The sequence below is a fragment of the Thalassophryne amazonica genome, chromosome 12 (genome assembly GCF_902500255.1).
Source record: "Thalassophryne amazonica chromosome 12, fThaAma1.1, whole genome shotgun sequence".
Classification (NCBI taxonomy): domain Eukaryota; kingdom Metazoa; phylum Chordata; class Actinopteri; order Batrachoidiformes; family Batrachoididae; genus Thalassophryne; species Thalassophryne amazonica.
Window position 1 is genome coordinate 82693229 of NC_047114.1, and position 26594 is coordinate 82719822.

At 39.9% G+C, this 26594-nt stretch overlaps 1 protein-coding gene across 2 annotated transcripts in view; it reads right to left on the reverse strand.

Moving 5' to 3' along the window:
* Positions 1-377: 377 nt before the first annotated feature.
* nadkb (NAD kinase b) overlaps positions 378-26594 on the reverse strand; it is a 38483-nt gene continuing 12266 nt past the window's right edge. The window contains exons 5-13 of one of the 2 annotated variants that reach the window (XM_034183499.1): positions 22770-22899; positions 22315-22423; positions 20733-20818; positions 19753-19855; positions 14911-15056; positions 3473-3572; positions 3224-3381; positions 1348-1430; positions 378-1250 (exon numbers count right to left, since the gene is read on the reverse strand). In XM_034183499.1, coding sequence (XP_034039390.1) covers positions 1091-1250; positions 1348-1430; positions 3224-3381; positions 3473-3572; positions 14911-15056; positions 19753-19855; positions 20733-20818; positions 22315-22423; positions 22770-22899 — 1075 coding nt within the window. In that variant the 3' untranslated portion in view covers positions 378-1090. The remainder of the gene's footprint in view (positions 1251-1347; positions 1431-3223; positions 3382-3472; positions 3573-14910; positions 15057-19752; positions 19856-20732; positions 20819-22314; positions 22424-22769; positions 22900-26594) is intronic. The other variant, XM_034183500.1, reaches the window with a different exon arrangement.

Below are 26594 nucleotides of genomic sequence, written 5' to 3' on the forward strand. Positions count from 1 at the left end.
TTTATTCGTATTATTTTGAAAAAAAAAAATTATATATATTATATATATTTATTTATCTGGTGTCCTGTCGAGGGTGTACACCTTCATGCCCTATGACTGTTGGGATAGGCTCCAACCCCACCCCCTCATGACCCTTAATTGGAGTAACTGGCTACATGAAATGGAAGAATGTTTGTTTTTTCATTTTGTTTTAAAGATTCGTTCTTCAGAAAGTAATATTTTTATGAATGTGTCTTTAAAAGGGGAAGTTGTCTTCTATTTGGTACATGCAGCCTGTTCTGCTACACCTCCAATGTCCTGTTCAAATCTGAATGTGTGCTTTAAAAAACTATATCTTGGAGCATGTCGTGATAATGCACAAAGAAGACACTAAACACTGCAAAGCCTTTAAACTTTACTTTCACAATATTCCATCTTTACAAACACCAATTCCATTTTTGCATTGCACACATACAACCTGCTGTTCAAAGTAACCTGGAGTATGTTTAAGAACTGGGGAAATGAAAAGCAACTTTCAGCTACAAAATGCATTAATGTGCAACTTTTACAAGTACATTAAAGCTCTCATGTTGAAAATATATAAATAATACATAAAATAACTGCATCTTGTACTTTTCTATGTACAAATTTACACTCACAGGCTTGCAGAGCAGAAACTCGCCTTACTTTAACACTGAAGCATCACAAGTAAAGTTTTGTTACTGTATGTATTTAAGTGTAGTAAATTAAGAAAATAAACAGGTTTCATTCACAGCTTCTTTTTTTTTTAACTGAAGATGACAGTTGAATGAGAGATGAAACATCTTGAAGCCTAACAAAAGAAGTCCAGTTGCTGCAAACTTCTAGATATTTCCAGCCTGGACGTCTGAGAACCTTCACTGACCAAAACCTCAGAATATTCACAAGGTGCTTCGGATTGTCAGCGACTGCTATTTTTTTACATTTCTAGCTGATACATATCTAACAGTAAGTACTGGAATGTAATGAGATGCTCACTTGGGGTACAGAACGCAGTACTTACAGTACTTGAGTGCACATGCACATTCCTAACGCTGATGTGGTGTCATCCGGAGGAGAAGCAGCCACCCGCTCAGTTTTCTGTGTCTGAGGAGTCTGATGCGTCCACCAGCCGGGCCTGCCTCTTGCGCACGTTCCAGTGCAGACACTGAGCCAGGCTTTCAAACCAGTCATACACCAGGTCATGGCAACAAATAGACGGAACCGGGTAGCAAGACGTAGTGATCTTGATACTACAGGGAGAGACGTTTCAAACTGAGAAACCACAGCCACATTCTGAAACTTGTGAAAAAACTGTTAACGCTAACTGACGGTAAGAGTTGGTGTTACCAGTCGCCGTGTTGGATCTCCTGTCTCTTTCTGCCATCAAACGACACCCAGGCGGTGTTTCTGGCATCAGGCGACAATGTGATCTGAAGAAGAAAAGAGCAGTTCCTGAGCCAGAGTAAAGTCAAAAGGTGACGGGAACATCTTTGATATTCGGACCAATTAAGCTTTGGTACTGTCAAGGCAGACAGTCAACAGCTTTCCATGATGACTTTCATGTTGACGCCCATTCAACAAAACAAGCAACATCTCTCTACAGTACCTGGACGTAGCACAGTGTGTGTTCAATTTTATAATATGCTCGTGGCCAAAACATCCGCTCAGAAGCACAAAGATCATCGTAAGATATATATATATATATATATATATATGTGAGTATATAGAGAACACTGTTAACAATCCAGTTCTCCTCACCTCTGACTAATGTGGGAGAAAAATCATTTTTTCCACAAACTCCTAAAAAGGAAATACATGGACACTCTGGTCCTCCGTTCAGTTGTACTGGGGGAAAATAAGCTCCGATGTGCGAAAGCACAATGAAACGGCCATCTGAATTCTGAATTCCAAGTCTGAATTCCAAGTCGGAAACTAGTTCATGCATCTGATGTCATAGCAATATGGCGACATGCAGAATTAGCAATAAGCAAAATCACCTTTTCATTAATTTTTACAGGTTTGATGTTAAGTTTCATGCAATAAAAGTATCTGCTGGGGACTGACTTGAGTTGTGGTGTCAGTATAGCGGTGGGTCACAAACTCGTGAAAAGAGGGGGGGTGTCCCTCGTCAAACATTACGCACATTCATGTTTGTCCGAGGAGATGCATTGGAACACATTTAGAATGGGGGTTAGGAATACCAACTAGGAATTATCATCTTTCAACATGCAATGGAAAGCAGAATTATGCCAACATAGCGGAGACTCTCCCTGGACAGGACACCAGTCAAACAAAGGTTACTCTCTCAGTCAAGGCCGGTACTCATTTTCAGCTGTGTGGACTGGGTCAATGCAGATGGAGTACCTTGCCCAAGGACACAGACAAGTAGGAAGACTGGGAATCAAACCCCGGTCCACATATTAGTAGCCCAAATCCTCATGTCATAAAGCTACCACAGTGCAGTAGTGTGCACTGAGCAGGTCTGAGGCAGCGCGTGAAGCGACTGGGATGAGAATCAGCACCTCCAAATCTGAGACCATGTCTGTCTGGAAAAGTTCGACTGCCCCCTCTGGGTCAGGGGAGAGTTACAGCCCCAAGTGGAGGGGTTTAAGTATCTCGGGGTCTTGTTCACAAGTAGTAGTAGTAGGATAGTAAGTAGTAGCAGTTGGATAGGAAAGTGTGGGATGAGCAGCATTGTCTGCTGCCAACGCAACCCAGCCCCAGAAGTGGCAGAAAGCGAGAGGAGAAAAAAAAAAAAAAAGAGCTCACACTTCTAATGGTGTTACTAAATTTGTATATGGACTATTTACCACACAACATCTGCAGTGAGAGAGGAAAAAAAATTAACTAAAGCTAACTTCTAAGACTGATGCAGTGTTGATATAAACCTTGACACATATTATGAATTTAAAAATACATGTGACAATCTGTTCTGTCTTCTGTTTTTTTGCTCGAGCTGGCCATGTTTCTTCAGATATTGTTGTACCTCCAACATGGCGACAATCACAAAGTTGGTTTCTTGTCTCATCTGTATGAAGAATATTTAACTGCCACAGCAGCGGCTCATTTTGCCTCATTACCTTCTAAACAACCCCCCACCACCCAAAAAATGTAATCTATAAATACAAGCAGTGCCAGTCAGACATGAATTCTGACTCTGTGATTCTAAGTAATCGCTACGTCAAATCAAGCTGTTTTTTCTTTTTAAATTTGTTTTTCTTACCATGAGTTCCACCCCTGCAGGCACCACGATGGGTCGGAAGGAGAGCGAGTGTGGGCAGATGGGGGTGACCATTATGGCTGGTACATTGGGGTGGATCATGGACGCTCCCGCTGCAGCTGCATAGGCCGTGCTGCCTGTAGGTGTGGACACAATCACACCTGCGGCAAGCGAGACAGCAAACAATGAGTTAAGGTAATACAGTGACATCATAACGCCAGAAACAACCCGAATCCACACGGCCGCTCTCACCGTCTCCCTGCACCGAGGTGATGAGTCGCCCATTAAGGTACAAGTCGACATTCGACAGGTAGGAGGAGGGTCCTCTGTCCACCACCACCTCATTTAACACCTATAAATAAACAGAGAGTACAATCAGAGTCCATCCCCCACCCACACTGCAACCAGAGTCCAAAACTTTCGCCGTCAGGAAAGGAAAGGATCAGCATGTGCCATACTCAAATCCAGCTTGGGAAGATTAGGACCTTTGGTGTAAGAGAATGGTTTCAAATGAACCACTTAAATTAAAATGCTGTTGTAGTGCCACCTAAAGGAGAAATGCCTCAGCTGATCTGTGCAACAGTTGTGCAAAAATAAATAAATAAAGAAAGAACATTTTATGTTCATACAAATCTGTGGCGAAGACTGAAATTTTTAGAAGTTCTACTCGAATTAATGATTTTTTATTTTTTTTTTTTTTAAAGAAGGGGGGCGGGGTCTGCACTAGCGGATTCGCCTTGAAACTAGAGTGCAAGAGCACTCAGATCACATATTTCTGGCAAGGCCCAAGAGGAGCTTTGTGACATCATAAGGCATTTCTGTAAAAAATATATATTTTTTATATAAAAAACTATTGTAGTCGGTTGTTCCACAGTAGATGACAGTGAGAGGGCTGTACAGGCCCATATTACACAAAGAAAAACACTGGTGTGAAGCAGATCCAAAACCTCTTCCACACTTCATTCAGTCACATGTACAGTAATTCTGACTCGTGATTGTGTTCATAGGCTTGCCAAATATTCTGACATCAGTTCACTGCAACATAGCGGCAGACATGACTAATGTGAGGTCACGCTCACATTCTGAGACAAGAACAAAGTGCATATTTTTCCATCATGCAGAGCGCTGCTCTGAAAACGACAGGTGTGTGTTTTTTTTTTTTTTCACGTATTATTAACTCAACAGTGTCAGACAGAGTGCCACAGCTCATTAAATATCTATTCTGACTGCAGTGACGCCACGGTCTCCTTGACAACCAGCTTCAAAGAACTTCATAACATCCAACATTCTCTTCCACATCCTGGCCCCCAGCTTTATTATGACGGTTGCTGTGGGAACCCATCTGATGGTTGCTTTCTTCTAGCGTGTGCTCAAACAAACAGAGACCGAGCGACTGGTCAAGAGGAACGAGCAGACGGCTTACGTCAAACGTCTGGGGCTCATCAGTTTAGGACTAATCCTGAATCATCAAATCCAAATTTATCCAACATAAAAATAAATTGAAAATATTTGGGAATTAATCATTTGTCAAGGAAAAATGACAGAAGGAGCCAGAAGATATGTGATTGTTGATGCTAAAACTCAAAAATGGTTTGCAGATTACAAAAAATTTTCATGAAAAGATGATCCTTGGGTCATGGAATAGTTTATTAAATTTGGAGGGTTATCTAAATCTGCCTGGGGAGAATCCTTTTATTAATTTGTTCAATTTTTCTGACTCTAGTATTGCAGATACTATGTGACATTATCTAACAGGCTATATGTCATACAGACAAATGATGAATCATTTTCTGTTTTCTTTCATGCTGAAGCCATCCCAACCACAACAGACTGTTGTTACATTGTTTGGCACATGGACACTGAGACTCCGCAAGTTGCTCATGCAGAACGCCATGGGGGGCAGCGCCATTTAATGCAGATATGCAGGCTCTATGTAAATACACGGACATGACTGAATCTATGGGTAAAGTTGCGCTGACACTTGCATGACTTTGATGCACACACGTCATCATGACGAACCCACCTGCTGTGTTCCCAGCTCGACGCTGTGCTTTGTTCCACCACCTGCCACGCACTCTGCGCTGGACGCTGCGTATACAAAATAATTATTTCGTAGCAGATTAATCATTTTCTCTGCAAATTGTCTGTTGAAAACTGCTCTAATCGCTTCCTGAGTCACAGAGGACCACTCCAGCAGCGCTGTTCGCACACGCACATGTTGAATGAGCTGGAGAAAGCATTTGGACTCATCTAAAAAAAGTAATTATTTGTCAAGGTTACATTGTCATGGCTTGGTAAAACAGATGTGTGTTCTTTCCTTCTTGTGAGCAGTTGTTAAAGTATGTTTATGATAGATTTAACATCTTGTTATAATCCTTCAGATGAGCTGCGCGCTGTTCACTTCTTTGCTCCACTTGACAAATTGCACGTCATGTTGGTGAGCAGATTGCGCCATGTAGCACGACATTTATGCGTAAAGGATTTTTTTTGAACATCTCAAAATTCTCTTTGCGCAATTGCACGTGCCGGCGTCCCTCTCACATTCACTCTGCAGCCATTAAAGACGACTTTACTCTCTTGCATGACACAGGTCGCGCAAGTGTGTGAATCAAAGTCATGCAAGTGTCAGTGCACCTTAACACTGTGACAAATGTCCATAACTTGCCCAAAGAAAGGTGGACAAAGTCTGTTAAACGTGTCCCAGATGTGACAATCATAACAATAAGACAATATTTAATACACATTTCCACTGTAATCCTGTGCACATTTTTGTCATCATTCAATATTACAATAATAAAAACAGTGTGCAAAACTATGTTTAATGTCTTCATTGAAACATGCTTCGCACAAATGATAGCGGTGTTTGTGAGAAAAACTGGTAAAACAGCAGACTTTTCATTGTTCTCAGGCAGACTGCAGAATGCTACAAAAATGCAACGTTCCATGCATTCTCCAAAAACATTCAAGTGTACTGCTCCAGATGTCATGAGAAACCCCCCCCCCCCCCCCCCAAAAAAAAACCAAAACACTAACTCATTATGTTTCTGGTGTTAAGAAACAGTAAAATGCAAGTGAACTTGACCGGACTTTACCCCTGCGCTCGGCGGTCACGGGGTCACTCGGCTTGTCCTTGTCTGTGCCCAGCAGCTCTCAGACAACTTCTGAATTTATTGTAAACCGAAGTGTCCATATAAGAGAAGCTGTCGGTCTTGGATCCGGAATGCATTAAAGTTCGGATCGAGCCTCATATTCCTGTCCAAACAACTCAAACCTGACAGGCTTTTTAACTTTTCTGTCAAAACCAGTTATTTCCATCCAAAACAAATCACCATATAAACAGACCCGTCAAGTATCCACACTGTGGAGAGCATCAGGTCCTCCTTAGCCGGCACAGAGAGCCGCTCCTTGGACATGTTTTGGAAGAATAGGCATTTAATGTTAGAGTTGGGAGTTCCCGCAACATTTATGCACCACTGTGCATGTGCACTCATAATGTAGCAACAGTCTACTACATTGTTTTTCCAAAAAAACAAAACAAAAAAATTTATATATATATATATATATATATATATATATATATATATATATATATATATATATATATAACCACTGGCAAAAATTATGAAATCACCGGCCTCGGAGGATGTTCATTCAGTTGTTTAATTTTGTAGAAAAAAAGCAGATCACAGACATGACACAAAACTAAAGTCATTTCAAATGGCAACTTTCTGGCTTTAAGAAACACTATAAGAAATCAGGAAAAAAAAAATTGTGGCAGTCAGTAACGGTTACTTTTTTAGACCAAGCAGAGGAAAAAATTATGGAATCATGAAAACAAAAGAACGCTCCAACACATCACTAGTATTTTGTTGCACCACCTCTGGCTTTTATAACAGCTTGCAGTCTCTGAGGCATGGACTTAAATCAAATCAATTTTATTTATATAGCACCAAATCACAACAAACAGTTGCCCCAAGGCGCTTTATATTGTAAGGCAAGGCCATACAGTAATTACGGAAAAACCCCAACGGTCAAAACGACCCCCTGTGAGCAAGCACTTGCGACAGTGGGAAGGAAAAACTCCCTTTTAACAGGAAGAAACCTCCAGCAGAACCAGGCTCAGGGAAGGGCAGTCTTCTGCTGTGACTGGTTGGGGCTGAGGGAGAGAACCAGGAAAAAGACATGCTGTGGAGGGTAGCAGAGATCAATTACTAATGATTAAATGCAGAATGGTGCATACAGAGCAAAAAGAGAAAGAAACACTCAGTGCATCATGGGAACCCCCCAGCAGTCTAAGTCTATAGCAGCATAACTAAGGGATGGTTCAGGGTCACCTGATCCAGCCCTAACTATAAGCTTTAGCAAAAAGGAAAGTTTTAAGCCTAATCTTAAAAGTAGAGAGGGTGTCTGTCTCCCTGATCTGAATTAGGAGCTGGTTCCACAGGAGAGGAGCCTGAAAGCTGAAGGCTCTGCCTCCCATTCTACTCTTACAAACCCTAGGAACTACAAGTAAGCCTGCAGTCTGAAAGCGAAGCGCTCTATTGGGGTGATATGGTACTATGAGGTCCGTAAGATAAGATGGGACCTGATTATTCAAAACCTTATAAGTAAGAAGAGGAATTTTAAATTCTATTGTAGAATTAACAGGAAGCCAATGAAGAGAGGCCAATATGGGTGAAATATGCTCTCTCCTAGTCCCCGTCAGTACTCTAGCTGCAGCATTTTGAATTAACTGAAGGCTTTTCAGGGAACTTTTAGGACAACCTGATAATAATGAATTACAATAGTCCAGCCTAGAGGAAATAAATGCATGAATTAGTTTTTCAGCATCACTCTGAGACAAGACCTTTCTAATTTTAGAGATATTAAGCAAATGCAAAAAAGCAGTCCTACATATTTGTTTAATATGCGCATTGAATGACATATCCTGATCAAAAATGACTCCAAGATTTCTCACAGTATTACTAGAGGTCAGGGTAATGCCATCCAGAGTAAGGATCTGGTTAGACACCATGTTTCTAAGATTTGTGGGGCCAAGTACAATAACTTCAGTTTTATCTGAGTTTAAAAGCAGGAAATTAGAGGTCATCTATGTCTTTATGTCTGTAAGACAATCCTGCAGTTTAGCTAATTGGTGTGTGTCCTCTGGCTTCATGGATAGATAAAGCTGGGTATCATCTGCGTAACAATGAAAATTTAAGCAATGCCGTCTAATAATACTGCCTAAGGGAAACATGTATAAAGTGAATAAAATTGGTCCTAGCACAGAACCTTGTGGAACTCCATAATTAACCTTAGTCTGTGAAGAAGATTCCCCATTTACATGAACAAATTGTAATCTATTAGATAAATATGATTCAAACCACCGCAGCACAGTGCCTTTAATACCTATGGCATGCTCTAATCTCTAATAAAATTTATGGTCAACAGTATCAAAAGCAGCACTGAGGTCTAACAGAACAAGCACAGAGATAAGTCCACTGTCTGAGGCCATAAGAAGATCATTTGTAACCTTCACTAATGCTGTTTCTATACTATGATGAATTCTAAAACCTGACTGAAACTCTTCAAATAGACCATTCCTCTGCAGATGATCAGTTAGCTGTTTTACAACTACCCTTTCAAGAATTTTTGAGAGAAAAGGAAGGTTGGAGATTGGCCTATAATTAGCTAAGATAGCTGGGTCAAGTGATGGCTTTTTAAGTAATGGTTTAATTACTGCCACCTTAAAAGCCTGTGGTACATAGCCAACTAATAAAGATAGATTGATCATATTTAAGATCGAAGCACTAATTAATGGTAGGGCTTCCTTGAGCAGCCTGGTAGGAATGGGGTCTAATAGACATGTTGATGGTTTGGATGAAGTAACTAATGAAAATAACTCAGACAGAACAATCGGAGAGAAAGAGTCTAACCAAATACCGGCATCACTGAAAGCAGCCAAAGATAACGATACGTCTTTGGGATGGTTATGAATAATTTTTTCTCTAATAGTTAAAATTTTATTAGTAAAGAAAGTCATGAAGTCATTACTAGTTAAAGTTAAAGGAATACTCGGCTCAATAGAGCTCTGACTCTTTGTCAGCCTGGCTACAGTGCTGAAAAGAAACCTGGGGTTGTTCTTATTTTCTTCAATTAGTGATGAGTAGTAAGATGTCCTAGCTTTACGGAGGGCTTTTTTTTAATAGAGCAACAGACTCTTTTTCCAGGCTAAGTGAAGATCTTCTAAATTAGTGAGACGCCATTTCCTCTCCAACTTACGGGTTATCTGCTTTAAGCTGCGAGTTAATGAGTGACAAATAGTACTCTTCATCAATATGGCTCCAACTTTCTCTGATTGCTGTTGCCAGATCAGCTTTGCAGGTTGGAGCCTTGTCATGGACCATTTTCTTCAACTTCCACCAAAGATTTTCAATTGCATTGAGATCTGGACTATTTGCAGGCCATGACATTGACCCTATGTGTCTTTTTGCAAGGAATGTTTTCACAGTTTTTGCTCTATGGCAAGATGCATTATCATCTTGAAAAATGATTTCATCATCACCAAACATCCTTTCAATTGATGGGATAAGAAAAGTGTCCAAAATATCAACGTAAACTTGTGCATTTATTGATGATGTAATGACAGCCATCTCCCCAGTGCCTTTACCTGACATGCAGCCCCATATCAATCAATCAATCAATTTTTTTTTTATATAGCGCCAAATCACAACAAACAGTTGCCCCAAGGCGCTTTATATTGTAAGGCAAGGCCATACAATAATGATGTAAAACCCCAACGGTCAAAACGACCCCCTGTGAGCAAGCACTTGGCGACAGTGGGAAGGAAAAACTCCCTTTTAACAGGAAGAAACCTCCAGCAGAACCAGGCTCAGGGAGGGGCAGTCTTCTGCTGGGACTGGTTGGGGCTGAGGGAGAGAACCAGGAAAAAGACATGCTGTGGAGGGGAGCAGAGATCGATCACTAATGATTAAATGCAGAGTGGTGCATACAGAGCAAAAAGAGAAAGAAACAGTGCATCATGGGAACCCCCCAGCAGTCTACGTCTATAGCAGCATAACTAAGGGATGGTTCAGGGTCACCTGATCCAGCCCTAACTATAAGCTTTAGCAAAAAGGAAAGTTTTAAGCCTAATCTTAAAAGTAGAGAGGGTGTCTGTCTCCCTGATCTGAATTGGGAGCTGGTTCCACAGGAGAGGAGCCTGAAAGCTGAAGGCTCTGCCTCCCATTCTACTCTTACAAACCCTAGGAACTACAAGTAAGCCTGCAGTCTGAGAGCGAAGCGCTCTATTGGGGTGATATGGTACTACGAGGTCCCTAAGATAAGATGGGACCTGATTATTCAAAACCTTATAAGTAAGAAGAAGAATTTTAAATTCTATTCTAGAATTAACAGGAAGCCAATGAAGAGAGGCCAATATGGGTGAGATATGCTCTCTCCTTCTAGTCCCCGTCAGCACTCTAGCTGCAGCATTTTGAATTAACTGAAGGCTTTTTAGGGAACTTTTAGGACAACCTGATAATAATGAATTACAATAGTCCAGCCTAGAGGAAATAAATGCATGAATTAGTTTTTCAGCATCACTCTGAGACAAGACCTTTCTGATTTTAGAGATATTGCGTAAATGCAAAAAAGCAGTCCTACATATTTGTTTAATATGCGCTTTGAATGACATATCCTGATCAAAAATGACTCCAAGATTTCTCACAGTATTACTAGAGGTCAGGGTAATGCCATCCACAGTAAGGATCTGGTTAGACACCATGTTTCTAAGATTTGTGGGGCCAAGTACAATAACTTCAGTTTTATCTGAGTTTAAAAGCAGGAAATTAGAGGTCATCCATGTCTTTATGTCTGTAAGACAATCCTGCAGTTTAGCTAATTGGTGTGTGTCGTCTGGCTTCATGGATAGATAAAGCTGGGTATCATCTGCGTAACAATGAAAATTTAAGCAATACCGTCTAATAATACTGCCTAAGGGAAGCATATATAAAGTGAATAAAATTGGTCCTAGCACAGAACCTTGTGGAACTCCATAATTAACTTTAGTCTGTGAAGAAGATTCCCCATTTACATGAACAAATTGTAATCTATTAGACAAATATGATTCAAACCACCGCAGTGCAGTGCCTTTAATACCTATGGTATGCTCTAATCTCTGTAATAAATTTTATGGTCAACAGTATCAAAAGCAGCACTGAGGTCTAACAGAACAAGCACAGAGATGAGTCCACTGTCCGAGGCCATAAGAAGATCATTTGTAACCTTCACTAATGCTGTTTCTGTACTATGATGAATTCTAAAACCTGACTGAAACTCTTCAAATAGACCATTCCTCTGCAGATGATCAGTTAGCTGTTTTACAACTACCCTTTCAAGAATTTTTGAGAGAAAAGGAAGGTTGGAGATTGGCCTATAATTAGCTAAGATAGCTGGGTCAAGTGATGGCTTTTTAAGTAATGGTTTAATTACTGCCACCTTAAAAGCCTGTGGTACATAGCCAACTAACAAAGATAGATTGATCATATTTAAGATCGAAGCATTAAATAATGGTAGGGCTTCCTTGAGCAGCCTGGTAGGAATGGGGTCTAATAAACATGTTGATGGTTTGGATGAAGTAACTAATGAAATAACTCAGACAGAACAATCGGAGAGAAAGAGTCTAACCAAATACCGGCATCACTGAAAGCAGCCAAAGATAACGATACGTCTTTGGGATGGTTATGAGTAATTTTTTCTCTAATAGTTAAAATTTTGTTAGCAAAGAAAGTCATGAACTCATTACTAGTTAAAGTTAATGGAATACTCAGCTCAATAGAGCTCTGACTCTTTGTCAGCCTGGCTACAGTGCTGAAAAGAAACCTGGGGTTGTTCTTATTTTCTTCAATTAGTGATGAGTAGAAAGATGTCCTAGCTTTACGGAGGGCTTTTTTATAGAGCAACAGACTCTTTTTCCAGGCTACGTGAAGATCTTCTAAATTAGTGAGACGCCATTTCCTCTCCAACTTACGGGTTATCTGCTTTAAGCTACGAGTTTGAGAGTTATACTATGGAGTCAGACACTTCTGATTTAAAGCTCTCTTTTTCAGAGGAGCTACAGCATCCAAAGCTGTCTTCAATGAGGATGTAAAACTATTGACGAGATACTCTATCTCCCTTACAGAGTTTAGGTAGCTACTCTGCACTGTGTTGTTATATGGCATTAGAGAACATAAAGAAGGAATCATATCCTTAAACCTAGTTACAGCGCTTTCTGAAAGACTTCTAGTGTAATGAAACTTATTCCCTACTGCTGGGTAGTCCATCAGAGTAAATGTAAATGTTATTAAGAAATGATCAGACAGAAGGGAGTTTTCAGGGAATACTGTTAAGTCTTCTATTTCCATACCATAAGTCAGAACAAGATCTAAGATATGATTAAAGTGGTGGGTGGACTCATTTACTTTTTGAGCAAAGCCAATAGAGTCTAATAATAGATTAAATGCAGTGTTGAGGCTGTCATTCTCAGCATCTGTGTGGATGTTAAAATCGCCCACTATAATTATCTTATCTGAGCTAAGCACTAAGTCAGACAAAAGGTCTGAAAATTCACAGAGAAACTCACAGTAACGACCAGGTGGACGATAGATAATAACAAATAAAACTGGTTTTTGGGACTTCCAATTTGGATGGACAAGACTAAGAGACAAGCTTTCAAATGAATTAAAGCTCTGTCTGGGTTTTTGATTAATTAATAAGCTGGAATGGAAGATTGCTGCTAATCCACCGCCCCGGCCCGTGCTACGAGCATTCTGACAGTTAGTGTGACTCGGGGGTGTTGACTCATTTAAACTAACATATTCATCCTGCTGTAACCAGGTTTCTGTTAGGCAGAATAAATCAATATGTTGATCAATTATTATATCATTTACCAACAGGGACTTAGAAGAGAGAGACCTAATGTTTAATAGACCACATTTAACTGTTTTAGTCTGTGGTGCAGTTGAAGGTGCTATATTATTTTTTCTTTTTGAATTTTTATGCTTAAATAGATTTTTGCTGGTTATTGGTAGTCTGGGAGCAGGCACCGTCTCTACGGGGATGGGGTAATGAGGGGATGGCAGGGGGAGAGAAGCTGCAGAGAGGTGTGTAAGACTACAACTCTGCTTCCTGGTCCCAACCCTGGATAGTCACGGTTTGGAGGATTTAAGAAAATTAGCCAGATTTCTAGAAATGAGAGCTGCTCCATCCAAAGTGGGATGGATGCCGTCTCTCCTAACAAGACCAGGTTTTCCCCAGAAGCTTTGCCAATTATCTATGAAGCCCACCTCATTTTTTTTTTATCATATACCACCTCATATCATCAATGACTGTGGAAATTTACATGTTCTCTTCAGGCAGTCATCTTTATAAATCTCACTGGAACGGCACCAAACAAAAGTTCCAGCATTATCACCTTGCCCAATGCAGATTCGAGATTCATCACTGAATATGACTTTCATCCAGTCATCCACAGTCCATGATTGCTTTTCCTTAGCCCATTGTAACCTTGTTTTTTTTTTCTGTTTAGGTGTTAATGATGGCTTTCGTTTAGCTTTTCTGTATGTAAATCACATTTCCTTTAGGCGGTTTCTTACAGTTCGGTCACAGACGTTGACTCCAGTTTCGTCCCATTTGTTCATTTGTTTTGTTGTGCATTTTCGACTTTTGAGACATATTGCTTTAAGTTTTCTGTCTTGACGCTTTGATGTCTTCCTTGGTCTACCAGTATGTTTGCCTTTAACAACCTTCCCATGTTGTCTGTATTTGGTCCAGAGTTTAGACACAGCTGACTGTGAACAACCAACATCTTTTGCAACATTGCGTGATGATTTACCCTCTTTTAAGAGTTTGATAATCCTCTCCTTTGTTTCAATTGACATCTCTCGTGTTAGAGCCATGATTCATGTCAGTCCACTTGGTGCAACAGCTCTCCAAGGTATGATCACTCCTTTTTAGATGCAGACTAACGAGCAGATCTGATTTGATGCAGGTGTTAGTTTTGGGGATGAAAATTTACAGTGATTCCATAACTTATTCCTCAGAACTGAATGAGTCCATATTTTTTTCCCCTCTGCTTGGTCTAAAAAAGTAACCGTTACTGACTGCCACAATTATTTTTCCTGATTTCTTATGCTGTTTCTTAAAGCCAGAAAGTTGCCATTTGAAATAACTTTAGTTTTGTGTCATGTCTGTGATCTGCTTTGTTTCTACAAAATTAAACAACTGAATGAACAACCTCCGAGGCCGGTGATTCCATAATTATTGCCAGGGGTTGTGTATATATATATATATACACACACACACACACACACACACACACAAAGTGCAAAATGTGTTGCTTTTACCATAAAACACAATAGTAGTGATATTTTACAAATATCTGGCCTGTTACTATGAGAAAGGTTTCCTTTGATGTCATCCCCAACATTTTTAAATATCTGGGCAGAAAACTCTGAAGAACCTCCTCTGTCGACTGGCGAAAGTAAAACTTGTTTGTCATAGTTACCATAGCAGAGGTAAATATTTTCTGTCTGCTGCCATCCATCATCCATCCCAGTAACATATCAGTTGGCAACTCAACCATCCACAGGTCCCACGTCCTTTTTGAACCAACTCCTGCTGCTTTTATTTCAGCTTTCTGGAAGCTTCTTGTGCCTCTTTGCCCTCACCTGTAGCTGCAGGGTGACCTTGCCAGCTTCTGGATTTGCCTGTCTGTGTAGTAGCAGTCCGTTTTGCTCCTTCTGCCCCGGCCTCTGCAGCATGTCCTTCACCACCTTCACCTTCAGACGACTCCGCAGTGTGATGGCCGCATTGCCTGAAAACCGACACCTCTATTAATATAAGCAACAAGTTGGTTGTCGTGTCCCACAGCAGTCTGTATTCAAGGCTATTGAAATGGAGCCATAGCTTCACCTGGTGGACATTTACCATTAATACAGGTACAATAGAATTTCACAAAGAGCTCTAGCATATAAGAGGTATAATAAAACCAGGCAAAGCACCTCAAAAGAGACTTCGCTAGGTGCAAAGGATTTTCATCCAAATGTTAACAGCAATCCATTGATTTGTACATGTGTTCGTTATTCTCACGGACAATGGACTGCGTATAAAAATGGCTGTATTTTTTGTTAAACACTCTGAATTAAAGCAAAACTACTACACTACAAACACATCTTGATTGCTTTGGTGGTACAGTCATGGATGCTTAGGATGAAAAAAAAAAAGACAGCAATCCAAAGTCTTGGTAAATTAAAAGACAGCAACTATTCGCGGCGAAGTCCATGGACATTTTTAAGTCAAGCCTTAAAGCCTGTTTTTATTCTCTTTCTTATGAATAGTTTTTATTTATCTGTTTTATTCTTTTACTTCTGTTTTTAATTATGTATTTGAATTTTTTAAATTTTTATTTATTTATTTTAATTTTTTATGTTGAACTGTTCTATGTGAGGTGCCTTGAGATGGCTTTTGTTGTGATTTGGCGCTTTATAAGCCGATTAAATTGAAACTGAATTGAACAACATTTTATTGAGTCTTAAAGTAAATAAATATGAAATTTGTCACTGGATCCTTAAACTTTGTACATAAACTCTACATGGTGGATCTTTGATCTCTGGACATAAATAGAAATAAACAAAATCTGTAGTTTTTGTCAAAAACATTTCCTTTCAGACATTTTGGCATGAATGTCTTTCCATATATCTGAGCTGAGCGCTTACAGCTGGCTGTGCTGTATGTCAGCATCAGTTTAATTCATAAAAAACACAGGACGTCTCATTTTGGGAAGAAAAAAAAAGTCGATTTTCTGTATTACAGCGTTTGGAAAGAGGTGTCATTTTATTTAAAGCGGCGATTTTGTGTCAACGGAACGGAGGATGATTCTCGTTTCTTGACTACAACATGACAAGAGTCCCAGTTAGTGACTTTAATCCACACAAAAGCGAATCACGATATTTTAATGGCTTTGAGAGGAGTTAAGAAGCGGACTTACCGCTTCTGAAGAGCGGCGAATGGAAGAACCACGAGCCAGTGGTTCGAAGCATTGCTTCAATGGCTCACGCATCAAAGTGGAGTCGCGCTGCAGAAACGGTTGATTACAGAGCCGCTGCAGACCAAACCCTGAATATCCGTAAGACTTTATTCGTACGTCCGTATGACTCTGAAACTCGGAAATATCTGTATAATTTACGGACAATCCGTATAGGTTGACGTATGGATTTGAGGAAATAAAAATTAATGTTTTGCTAGTTCTTTTAGACGGCGAGATTTTGCAAAAAGACGAGTGAATAAGCATCCATGTACAGTGCATCCGGAAAGTATTCACAGCGATTCATTTTCCAAATGGAGTAAAAAAATTTCCGCCTCAAAATTCTACTCACAACACTTTCCATAATGACAACATGAAAAAAATATTTTTTGAAATCTTTGTAAATTTATTAAAAATGAACAACTAAGAAATAACGTACATAAGTATTCACACCTTTTACTCTACTTTGTTGATGCACCTTTGGCAGCAATTACAGTCTCAAATCTTCTTGAATTTGATGCCACACGCATGGTGCACCTGTCTTTGAGCAGTTTTGCCTTTTCCTCTTTGCAGCAGCTCTCAAGCTCCTGCAGAAATATGACCTGTCACCCCAGTCTGAGGTCAAGAGCGCTCTGGAGCAGGTTTTCATCCAGGATGTCTCTGTACATTGCTGCATTCATCTTTCCCTCAACTCTGACTAGTCTCCCAGTTCCTGACGCTGAAAAACATCCCCACAGCATGATGCTGCCACCACCATGCTTCACTGTAGGGATGGTACCTGGTTTCCTCCAAACATGACGCCTGGCATTCACACCAAAGAGTTCAATCTTTGTCTCATCAGACCAGAGGATTTTGTTTCTCATGTCTGAGAGTCCTTCAGGTGTCTTTTGGAAAACTTCAGGTAGGCTGCCATGTGCCCTTTACTAAGGAGTGGTTTTCGTCTGGCCACTCTACTATACAGGCCTGATTGGTGGATTGCTGCAGAGATGGTTGTCCTTCTGGAAGGTTCTCCTCAGAGGAATACAGGAGCTCTGACAGAGTGACCACTGGGTTCTTGGTCACCTCTATGACTAAGGCCCTTCTCCCCCAATCTCTCAGTTTAGACAGCCAGCCAGAGAAGAGTCCTGGTGGAACCAAACGTCTTCCATTTACAGATGATGGAGGCCACTGTGCTCAATGGGACCGTCAAAGCAGCAGAAATGTTTCTGTATCCTTCCCCAGATTTGTGCCTCGAGAGAGTCCTGTCTCAGAGGTCTACAGACAACTCCTCTGACTTCATGCTTGGTTTGAGCTCTGTCAACTGTGAGACCTTATATGTAGACAGGTGTGTGTCTTTCCAAATCACATCCAATCAACTGAATTTACTTCAGGTGGACTCCAATTAAGCTGTAGAAACATCTTAAGGATGATCAGTGGAAACAGGATGTACCTGAGCTCAATTTTGAGCTTAATGGCAAAGGCTGTCAATACTTCTGTGCAATTGCTTGGTTTTTTGTAATTTTTAATAAATTTGCAAAAAACTTTTGAAAAAACTTTTTTCACATTGTCTTTATGGGGTATTGTGTGTAGAATTCTAAGAAAAAAATTAATCCATTTTGGAATAAGGCTGTAACATTAACAAAATGTGGAAAAAGTGAAGTGTTGTGAATACTTCCCAGATACTCTGTATACAGAGGCAAAACTACAAAAATTGTCAATATACAATTATGTACCAAACTGCATTCATTCACAAAAAACATTGTGATTATTTCACAATGTGTTTTGTATAGTAACCGCATACTTCTAAATTCTCTGCAGTAAAATACAAAGCTGTATGTACATTCCTGTGCCCTGTGGTCTAAGAATGCAAGTTTATGTAAACCATCTCTGTGGAATAGTCTGCCCACTGAGATAAGATAGTCCAATTCCACAGAGTCCAGATCGTCTTCTCATCTCTTAATTTCCTTCATCACATCACACGTGATGAGAATTCAGTCTCATGACCTAATTACTGTGTTCTTGTATGTTCATAATAATGTAAGTTTAATTGTCTTAATTGCATCTCACGTGCCTGACGTGGTACGCAACATTTTTTTTTCTTCTATATTCTGCTGTCACTTTCCTGGTGCAACAATGCAAACTTCCCCACTGTGGGACCACAACGGATTATCTTATCTCATCATGTTATCAATTTAATTTAAACTGCTTATGTGTACTGCTGTATGCTTTGATGTAGTAACTCAACAGAAACTCCAAGTATCATTTATCACAAATTCCTCATGGACATACTGTATGTCTCCATCCCGCACCCACAACATGCAGGCGTGGTCTAAACTGAACTTTAGCTGAACCTCAACCATCTTCACTGAAATGAACAGCTTTACACAGGCTTTCCTTTTATGGTTGCTGTACAGCTTCCTCACCACGTCATCCCACAGTTAATAAAATCTACTCTGACTCTGGACTTTGGAGTAGCAGGAATACAGGAATATAAAGCCCTAGTCCCACCAAAAAATGAAGGATGAAAAATGAGCCACGCAGCATGTTTTTTTTTTTTTTTTTTGCTACGAGAGGGTTTATTCAACTATCGTGGCTCTGAGTGGCATTATCTTCGGTTAACGAGGCTCCTTTCTGAGTGTGGTGCTAATTTCAAGATGTTGGGTGGGGCAGTTTGTGTACGAGTTACTACGACGACTAACGAGGATTTTAGAGGCATGTCTGTGGTGCTTAGGAGGCTGCTAAAAGCCAATTATCCCAGTGCCTGGCAGCTACACAGGACCTGAGAGGCTATTTTTGGAGCGGCTGCACTCTTGCACACAATTCCACCTGCTCTGTGCTCCGGATGCTGTATATAAAATAATTATTTTGTAGCAGATTATAATTATTTTCTGCCAAACCTTGGATGCTGAAAACACCTCTAATCGGTTCTAGAACCACAGAAGACCGTTTCATCTGGAAGCTTTTTTTCCCCTCTCTTTCCTGCACCATGAGGAAAAAAAGTGTGGGAAGGGCAGAGTGTAGGACCAAACACGTATGTTCGTGCACTGATGTCGCACTACATGGCACTGTGTGGCTCATACATGGCTCTACGTGGCTGATACAAGCCATTCGAGGATCTAATGACCGGTCTGTCGTGGCTCACTAGAGGCTGCTACGTGGCACATGCTGGGTACATAGAGGCGCCTTAGTAGTGGATACGTGATAGATGAAAATGTGGGTCATTCTTTGAATAATCACTACACACCAATGCGTGGCTCATTATTCATGGCTTATTATTCAGTGGAACCGAGGCTTAAGAAAGAACAAGATCTAGTGTCTCTTGGTAGTTAATTCCCACAATAAAAACTTCTTTTTTTTTTTTTTGCAATATATGAACTAATGAGAGTGAACTACAAAAACTAAAGTTACACTGTGAAGTTTCAGACAGCATGAAGCTTGAGGGCAAAAGTGTTTTCTTTGCATCAAAAGAAATATCAAAAGAGAGTTTCTACATGAAGTTGGATTCTACCTTCAAATACTTTGTCCACTTCTGTTTTGTATGATTCAAACTTGAAAGGTGTCAAGAAGCCTAGAGAACCAAGGTGGAAAGCCATAACTGGAGGGACGCTACCCTACAGGACATAAAAAGATGGATTAAGTTTCATAGACCTGCTAAAGCATAACTTCACGTGGAAAAAGTGTACTGTTTTGCATTTTCACTTTGTTTGCATGTAAATTTGCTCAAAAACTCAAAGGAAATGCCATTTTCCCCACCAGAATTAGAGAAATTACATCATATGCGTCATATTTTACCCCTTTAGTGCCCGCCCTCAAACAAGACTACAGTGCCCAATAAATCCTTTGTCTGAGCAGCAAACAAATGATCCCAATAGAAAACATATGTTTATGTGGCACACTGAATAACCCGTTCCACAATCTCAGCCAAAGCTGCAATGATGATGATGATAATGATAATAATAATAATAATACACAGCAAAAAGCCACAGATAATTCAACTTTAACACATTCCAGGGTTAAATAAGACAGATGCCAGTCCAAAGAAGGTTACTTCCCCAGGCAAGGTCAGTACCCATTTACATGGGTAAATAAAACTATTCAAAAAGTTCAAGCATTCAATGCTCTGCTAAAGTTCAAAAGTTTAATTCTCAACAGCTGTCATTTTCAACACTATACAGCAACACTGTTTGCATTTAAAATGGCAAAGATTTAGGCATCGACTAAGGGACTATCACATTCAAAAGCATCGGTTGAGGTTTCAACCCTCAACCTTTTAATTAAGAGGCAACAACAATGTTGAGGCACCATCATCCAGAACTCCTGTGCCACACATAGTCCTTGTTCAAATTTTAGATGACAAAGACACAAAAACAGGCATAATCTAAGTTCTGGATATACTAAACATCCCCAATCACTTCTTTATTAGTAATATAATGTGTACTCAGATGATCTCTGTGTGCTTTTACAGATCAAACTATGAAATGTGACCACCTGAAAGAGAGAGGAGGCGTAGAGCAGTGTTCCATCTCCACCCAGACAAATGATCAGGTCTATGCAGTCAGAGATATCATCATAACCTGCAATTAGAAACAGTTATCTTCATTACACTACGTTATCTTCATTACACTACCCACTAAACAAAAAGTGTAGGATTTCATTTTTTGGGGTGGGGTGGGGGGGTGGGTAGAGAAAATGACATCCTAAAATATCCACCAAAAAGGATATCTGAAAGCAAAGAGAGGACATATGTCCAGTAATACATCAAAAAGACCAAACAGTGAGAAGACGTCCTTAAGTAGTTGTATGATTCCTGAGCATACTGGTTTTACTTCAATAAAGAACGTTAAACGTTCCAGCCTGGAAATTAAATCAATCACAGCTCATATTTCATTTGCTCGGGTAGATGTGTCTGGCCACTTTCCCATTCAAACAAATAGTTTCCCATCTGGCCTAAAAATTAACTGACCTAATCATAGCCTTATCTCATAGCGGAGTGGGATTTATACAATGACAAACAAAACGGCTGCAGCTGATTTCCTGTATCTGCTATTGCATCACTATGAAGGAACCAGGAAAGTGTTTTTTTCTTTAACATAAGAAAAAGCATCTGCAGTTAAGAATTGTCATTGGCAAGAAAGATGTGTTCACTGTACTTCTCACAGGTTTCGTGAAAATATTTTACCAACTGGCCCAGCTGGTCGCGAGAAAGCGAAGGCAGTGAAATCTCAGTGGGTGTTGCTTCTCCGTTTGGAGAAACAGGTCAGGGAAGCACAGCTGTAGTGTTGCATTCATGACATGATAATGACACCGATACAAACGAAGCAGCAGGGTGTGATTCACGCAACTCTATAAATTAGAAACACGCAACATTAGAAATGTTTGCAGTAGTTTGTTAGCTTGTCATGTCAATTTCACATACAGGTTTTCATGAAAACTGGTATAAAATGTGTTTCTCTAATCTAAACAGTGCTGTAGTTTTGTGGTGCTCAGAACGAAAAGAAACCCACAATCAAATTCAAATTAATTAATTTTGTGTTTACCCTGTGTCACACTTTGTCCACAACATAAACAGTTTTGTACATTCCACTGGCAGAACACAGTATAATTATTCACTTGTTTGCTTAAATACTGTCAGTGAACAAGTAATTAAATGTGTGAAATAGATTTTGTTTTAAATTGTCAGCGCGTGAGTTTGTTTAACTGAGCACAAGGTGCACAACAGCAAGTAGCTGACTGAATTAAATTTTGCACTTATGGTCATTAAAACACACAAAATCTTAATTTACATACTGCGGTCTACATCACGTTACCACCCAGTGTCATTTGAGCAATTATTGTTAGTAAATCACCTGCAAATGTTCTCCACCCCAACACACAAAAGTTTAAAATAAATCAAGTTTCTAAATTATCAAATAAAGTTTAAGTTTCTAAATAAAGTTTAGAATACTCACACAACTCGTTATATATGGGATCTTGATAAATCAGGTCCTAAGTCTGTATTCTAGCTATGCCGTTCTACAATTGTTGTCACAATAGGAACACGTTTGTGTGAAGGTGGATGCACCAGCCTTACCCTCTCTGAAAGTGCAGAGCTGGTTGCGAATGGAGCCAAAGGCCTCATCTTTGGACAGACTAGCATCATCTGCTACTCTGCGCTCCACATACACCATCATCTGTTTCTCCTGGTGCAAAGACAAGCAAACAGAAAATAACAACACAATGGCGAAAGGATTCATGATCAACAAGCTGATTAATGATTTGAAAAGTGATAATATGTTTAAAAATTAATTAAATTTGTGCTAAATAATTAAGCCAAGACATCCAGAGCAAAAAATTTGGTTTTCCGGAAGTGACGCTCCTCCAGCTCAGATTCTGTACTGGACAACCCATTATATTTCAAGAAGAATGCGAAGATGAAGAAGACTACTACTGCTACTTTGGGTCACATAGATTTTACTTCATGCTGTATCAATAATTCTGACCAACAATAACCAACTTTACATACACATACACACAATGGTTGTGTACCTCCACCAGAAACCTGCAAAGCTCTTTGAACGGTTCCACCAAACTCTCATCTCTAATTTTCCTGATGACAAGCACATTGACTGGAGGCTTATTCCAGGTGAGCCGCTGGCTTGCTGGGTCTTGGATATGCCTGGGATATGAAAACAGACACACAAAGTACATACAAGTACATATCTGGATAATACAACTGGCTTCATGTATAGTTTCAAAAACTTTGTGTCTTGGTAACTTGCTAGCTCTCGGAAGAACTCACAATAAACTAAATGTCACCGTTATATAATGTCTTACCACATTTCCTTAACAAAATGAAGACAATTTTACACTGTTGTAACAGCGGGAGTTATTCTTTAACCCGCTGACGAAAAACATGTGGGAATGAAGATCAAATTCCAAACTTGAGAAAATAACTCTTTCTCTTTGTGTGTCTCCTTTACCGACTGGCTGTCTTATCCTCTGCAAGGTAAATGGCAGGCATTGTTCGGATAATTTTTTCAGATCAGGTCCATGGAACTGCTCTGAGACCAAGTAACGACACGCATCAGTGCTCTTCTACAAGCCATCCCACTTAATGCAACATCCAATCACAGCATGTCATGTCATCTTATCTAAAACAGACCAGATCATTATGCAATATTTTCAGTGTCAATGTCACAAGCAAAGCACTACATTCTCCCTTTTTATGTCACTCAGTTAAACTCATTCAGCGCCAAGTTGCTGTAGAAGGATCTGGAAAGGTGAACAATGGCGTTATTGCCTCTAGGCCTCAGACAACCAGAGAAAACAGAGTTCTGGTATTTATTTTTTAGCCAAAGGAGGTAAAACAAAACAATAATTAAAAGCAATCATTCTGAGGAAAAGACACCATCAGCAAGAAATGGGTTGATTATTAGAAGAGCACAAAATAAAGATATGTTTTGAAGTAAAAATGTGAATTTTTTAAGTTGTTAACATGAAATGTTGACATACTAGTCAAGGTGGTATTGCTTGTTACACCTATTTTTTAAATTTATGTGAAACGTCTTACGACATTCTGAAAAGTGCTATGTAGGTCAGGTCAGTTCTGGGAAATATCCTGAATGGCAACCACCAAGACAGGGCCAGTCCCCACCCCCTGAAAGTACCCATCTGTGTGCCTCAGCCAAATGAAGCATAGGTGTCTGCTTAAACTTTTCAACTGCTGGGGTCCTCAACCCTGTGGCACCTATGTGCTGGATCATGCCCAGAGAAACACACCACATAATCAAAACATGGTGTCGAGCATTTCCTCAGGATGCAAGTGGTACGCCTCATCTGAGTCTCCCGAAGTAATCACTCGTCTGACAGTCTTTCCAGGGATATCCAAGGATCCTCCACAGACCTAGCCCCAAAGACATCAGCCATTGCCTTACGTCATTGGTGTGTAGAAAAACTGCTCTGGTTGCTGAGTGGCAAGTAACTGGAATTGAATACTTTCAAGAATATATCTTGCAAGTACCTTTCCCAGCGTAGAGGGCAGTGTAATACCCCTATAGTTGCTGCAGTCCAGATGTTCATCCTTTTTCCACATTTTGCTATGTTACAGCCTTATTCCAAAATGGAGTAAATCTATTTTTCCCCTCAAAATTCTACAACCCCTGGCAAAAATTATGGAATCACCGGCCTCGGAGGATGTTCATTCAGTTGTTTAATTTTGTAGAAAAAAAGCAAATCACAGACATGACACAAAACTAAAGTCATTTCAAATGGCAACTTTCTGGCTTTAAGAAACACTATAAGTAATCAAGAAAAAAATATTATGGCAGTCAGTAACGGTTACTTTTTTAGACCAAGCAGAGGAAAAAAATATGGAATCACTCAATTCTGAGGAAAAAATTATGGAATCACCCTGTAAATTTTCATCCTCAAAACTAACACCTGCATCAAATCAGATCTGCTCGTTGACATTGACCCTATGCCATGACATTGACCCTACGTGTGTTTTTGCAAGGAATGTTTTCGCAGTTTTTGCTCTATGGCAAGATGCATTATCATCTTGAAAAATGATTTCATCATCCCCAAACATCCTTTCAATTGTCCAAAATATCAACGTAAACTTGTGCATTTATTGACGATGTAATGACAGCCATCTCCCCAGTGCCTTTACCTGACATGCAGCCCCATATCATCAATGACTGTGGAAATTTACATGTTCTCTTCAGGCAGTCATCTTTATAAATCTCATTGGAACGGCACCAAACAAAAGTTCCAGCATCATCACCTTGCCCAATGCCGATTCGAGATTCATCACTGAATATGACTTTCATCCAGTCATCCACAGTCCATGATTGCTTTTCCTTAGCCCATTGTAACCTTGTTTTTTTTCTGTTTAGGTGTTAATGATGGCTTTCGTTTAGCTTTTCTGTATGTAAATCCCATTTCCATTAGGCGGTTTCTTACAGTTCGGTCACAGACGTTGACTCCAGTTTCCTCCCATTCGTTCCTCATTTGTTTTGTTGTGCATTTTCGATTTTTGAAACATATTGCTTTAAGTTTTCTGTCTTGACGCTTTGATGTCTTCCTTGGTCTACCAGTATGTTTGCCTTTAACAACCTTCTCATGTTTGTATTTGGTCCAGAGTTTAGACACAGCTGACTGTGAACAACCAACATCTTTTGCAACATTGCATGATGATTTACTCTCTTTTAAGAGTTTGATAATCCTGTCCTTTGTTTCAATTGACATATCTCGTGTTGGAGCCATGATTCATGTCAGTCCACTTGGTGCAACAGCTCTCCAAGGTGTGTTCACTCCTTTTTAGATGCAGACTAACGAGCAGATCTGATATGATGCAGGTGTTAGTTTTGGGGATGAAAATTTACAGGGTGATTCCATAATTTATTCCTCAGAATTGAGTGAGTCCATATTTTTTTCCTCTGCTTGGTCTAAAAAAGTAACCGTTACTGACTGCCACAATCTTTTTTCTTGATTTCTTATAGTGTTTCTTAAAGCCAGAAAGTTGCCATTTGAAATGATTTTAGTTTTGTGTCATGTCTGTGATCTGCTTTTTTTCTACAAAATTAAACAACTGAATGAACATCCTCCGAGGCCGGTGATTCCATAATTTTTGCCAGGGGTTGTACTCACAATACCCCACAATGACAACATGAAAAACGTTTCTCTTTTTTTTTGAAATTTTTGCAAATTTATTAAAAAAAAAACAAAAACCAAAAAAAAAACAACAACTAAGAACTCACACGTACATAAGTATTCACACTGTTTGCCCAATACTTTGTTGATGCATCTTTGGCAGCAATTACAGCCTCAAGTCTTCTTGAATATGATGCCACAAACTTGGTGCACCTATCCTTGGGCAGTTTTGGCCCATTCCTCTTTGTAGCACCTCTCAAGCTCCATCACATTGGATGGGGAGCATCAGTGTACAGCTATTTTCAGATCTCTCCAGAGATGTTCAATCAGGTCTGGGCTCTGGCTGTGCCACTCAAGGACATTCACAGAGTTGTCCTGAAGCCACTCCTTTGATATCTTGGCTGTGTGCTCAGGGTCATTGTCCTGATGAAAGATGAACCGTCACCCCAGTCTGAGGTCAAGAGCGCTCTGGAGCAGGTTTTCATCCAGGATGTCTCTGTACATTGCTGCATTCATCTTTTCCCCAATTCTGACTAGTCTCCCAGTTCCTGCCTCTGAAAAACATCCCCACAGCATGATGCTGCCACCACTATGCTTCACTGTAGGGATGGTGCCTGGTTTCTTCCAAACATGTTGCCTGGCATTCACACCAAAGAGTTCAATCTTTGTCTCATCAGACCAGAGGATTTTGTTTCTCGTCATCTGACAATCCTTCAGGTA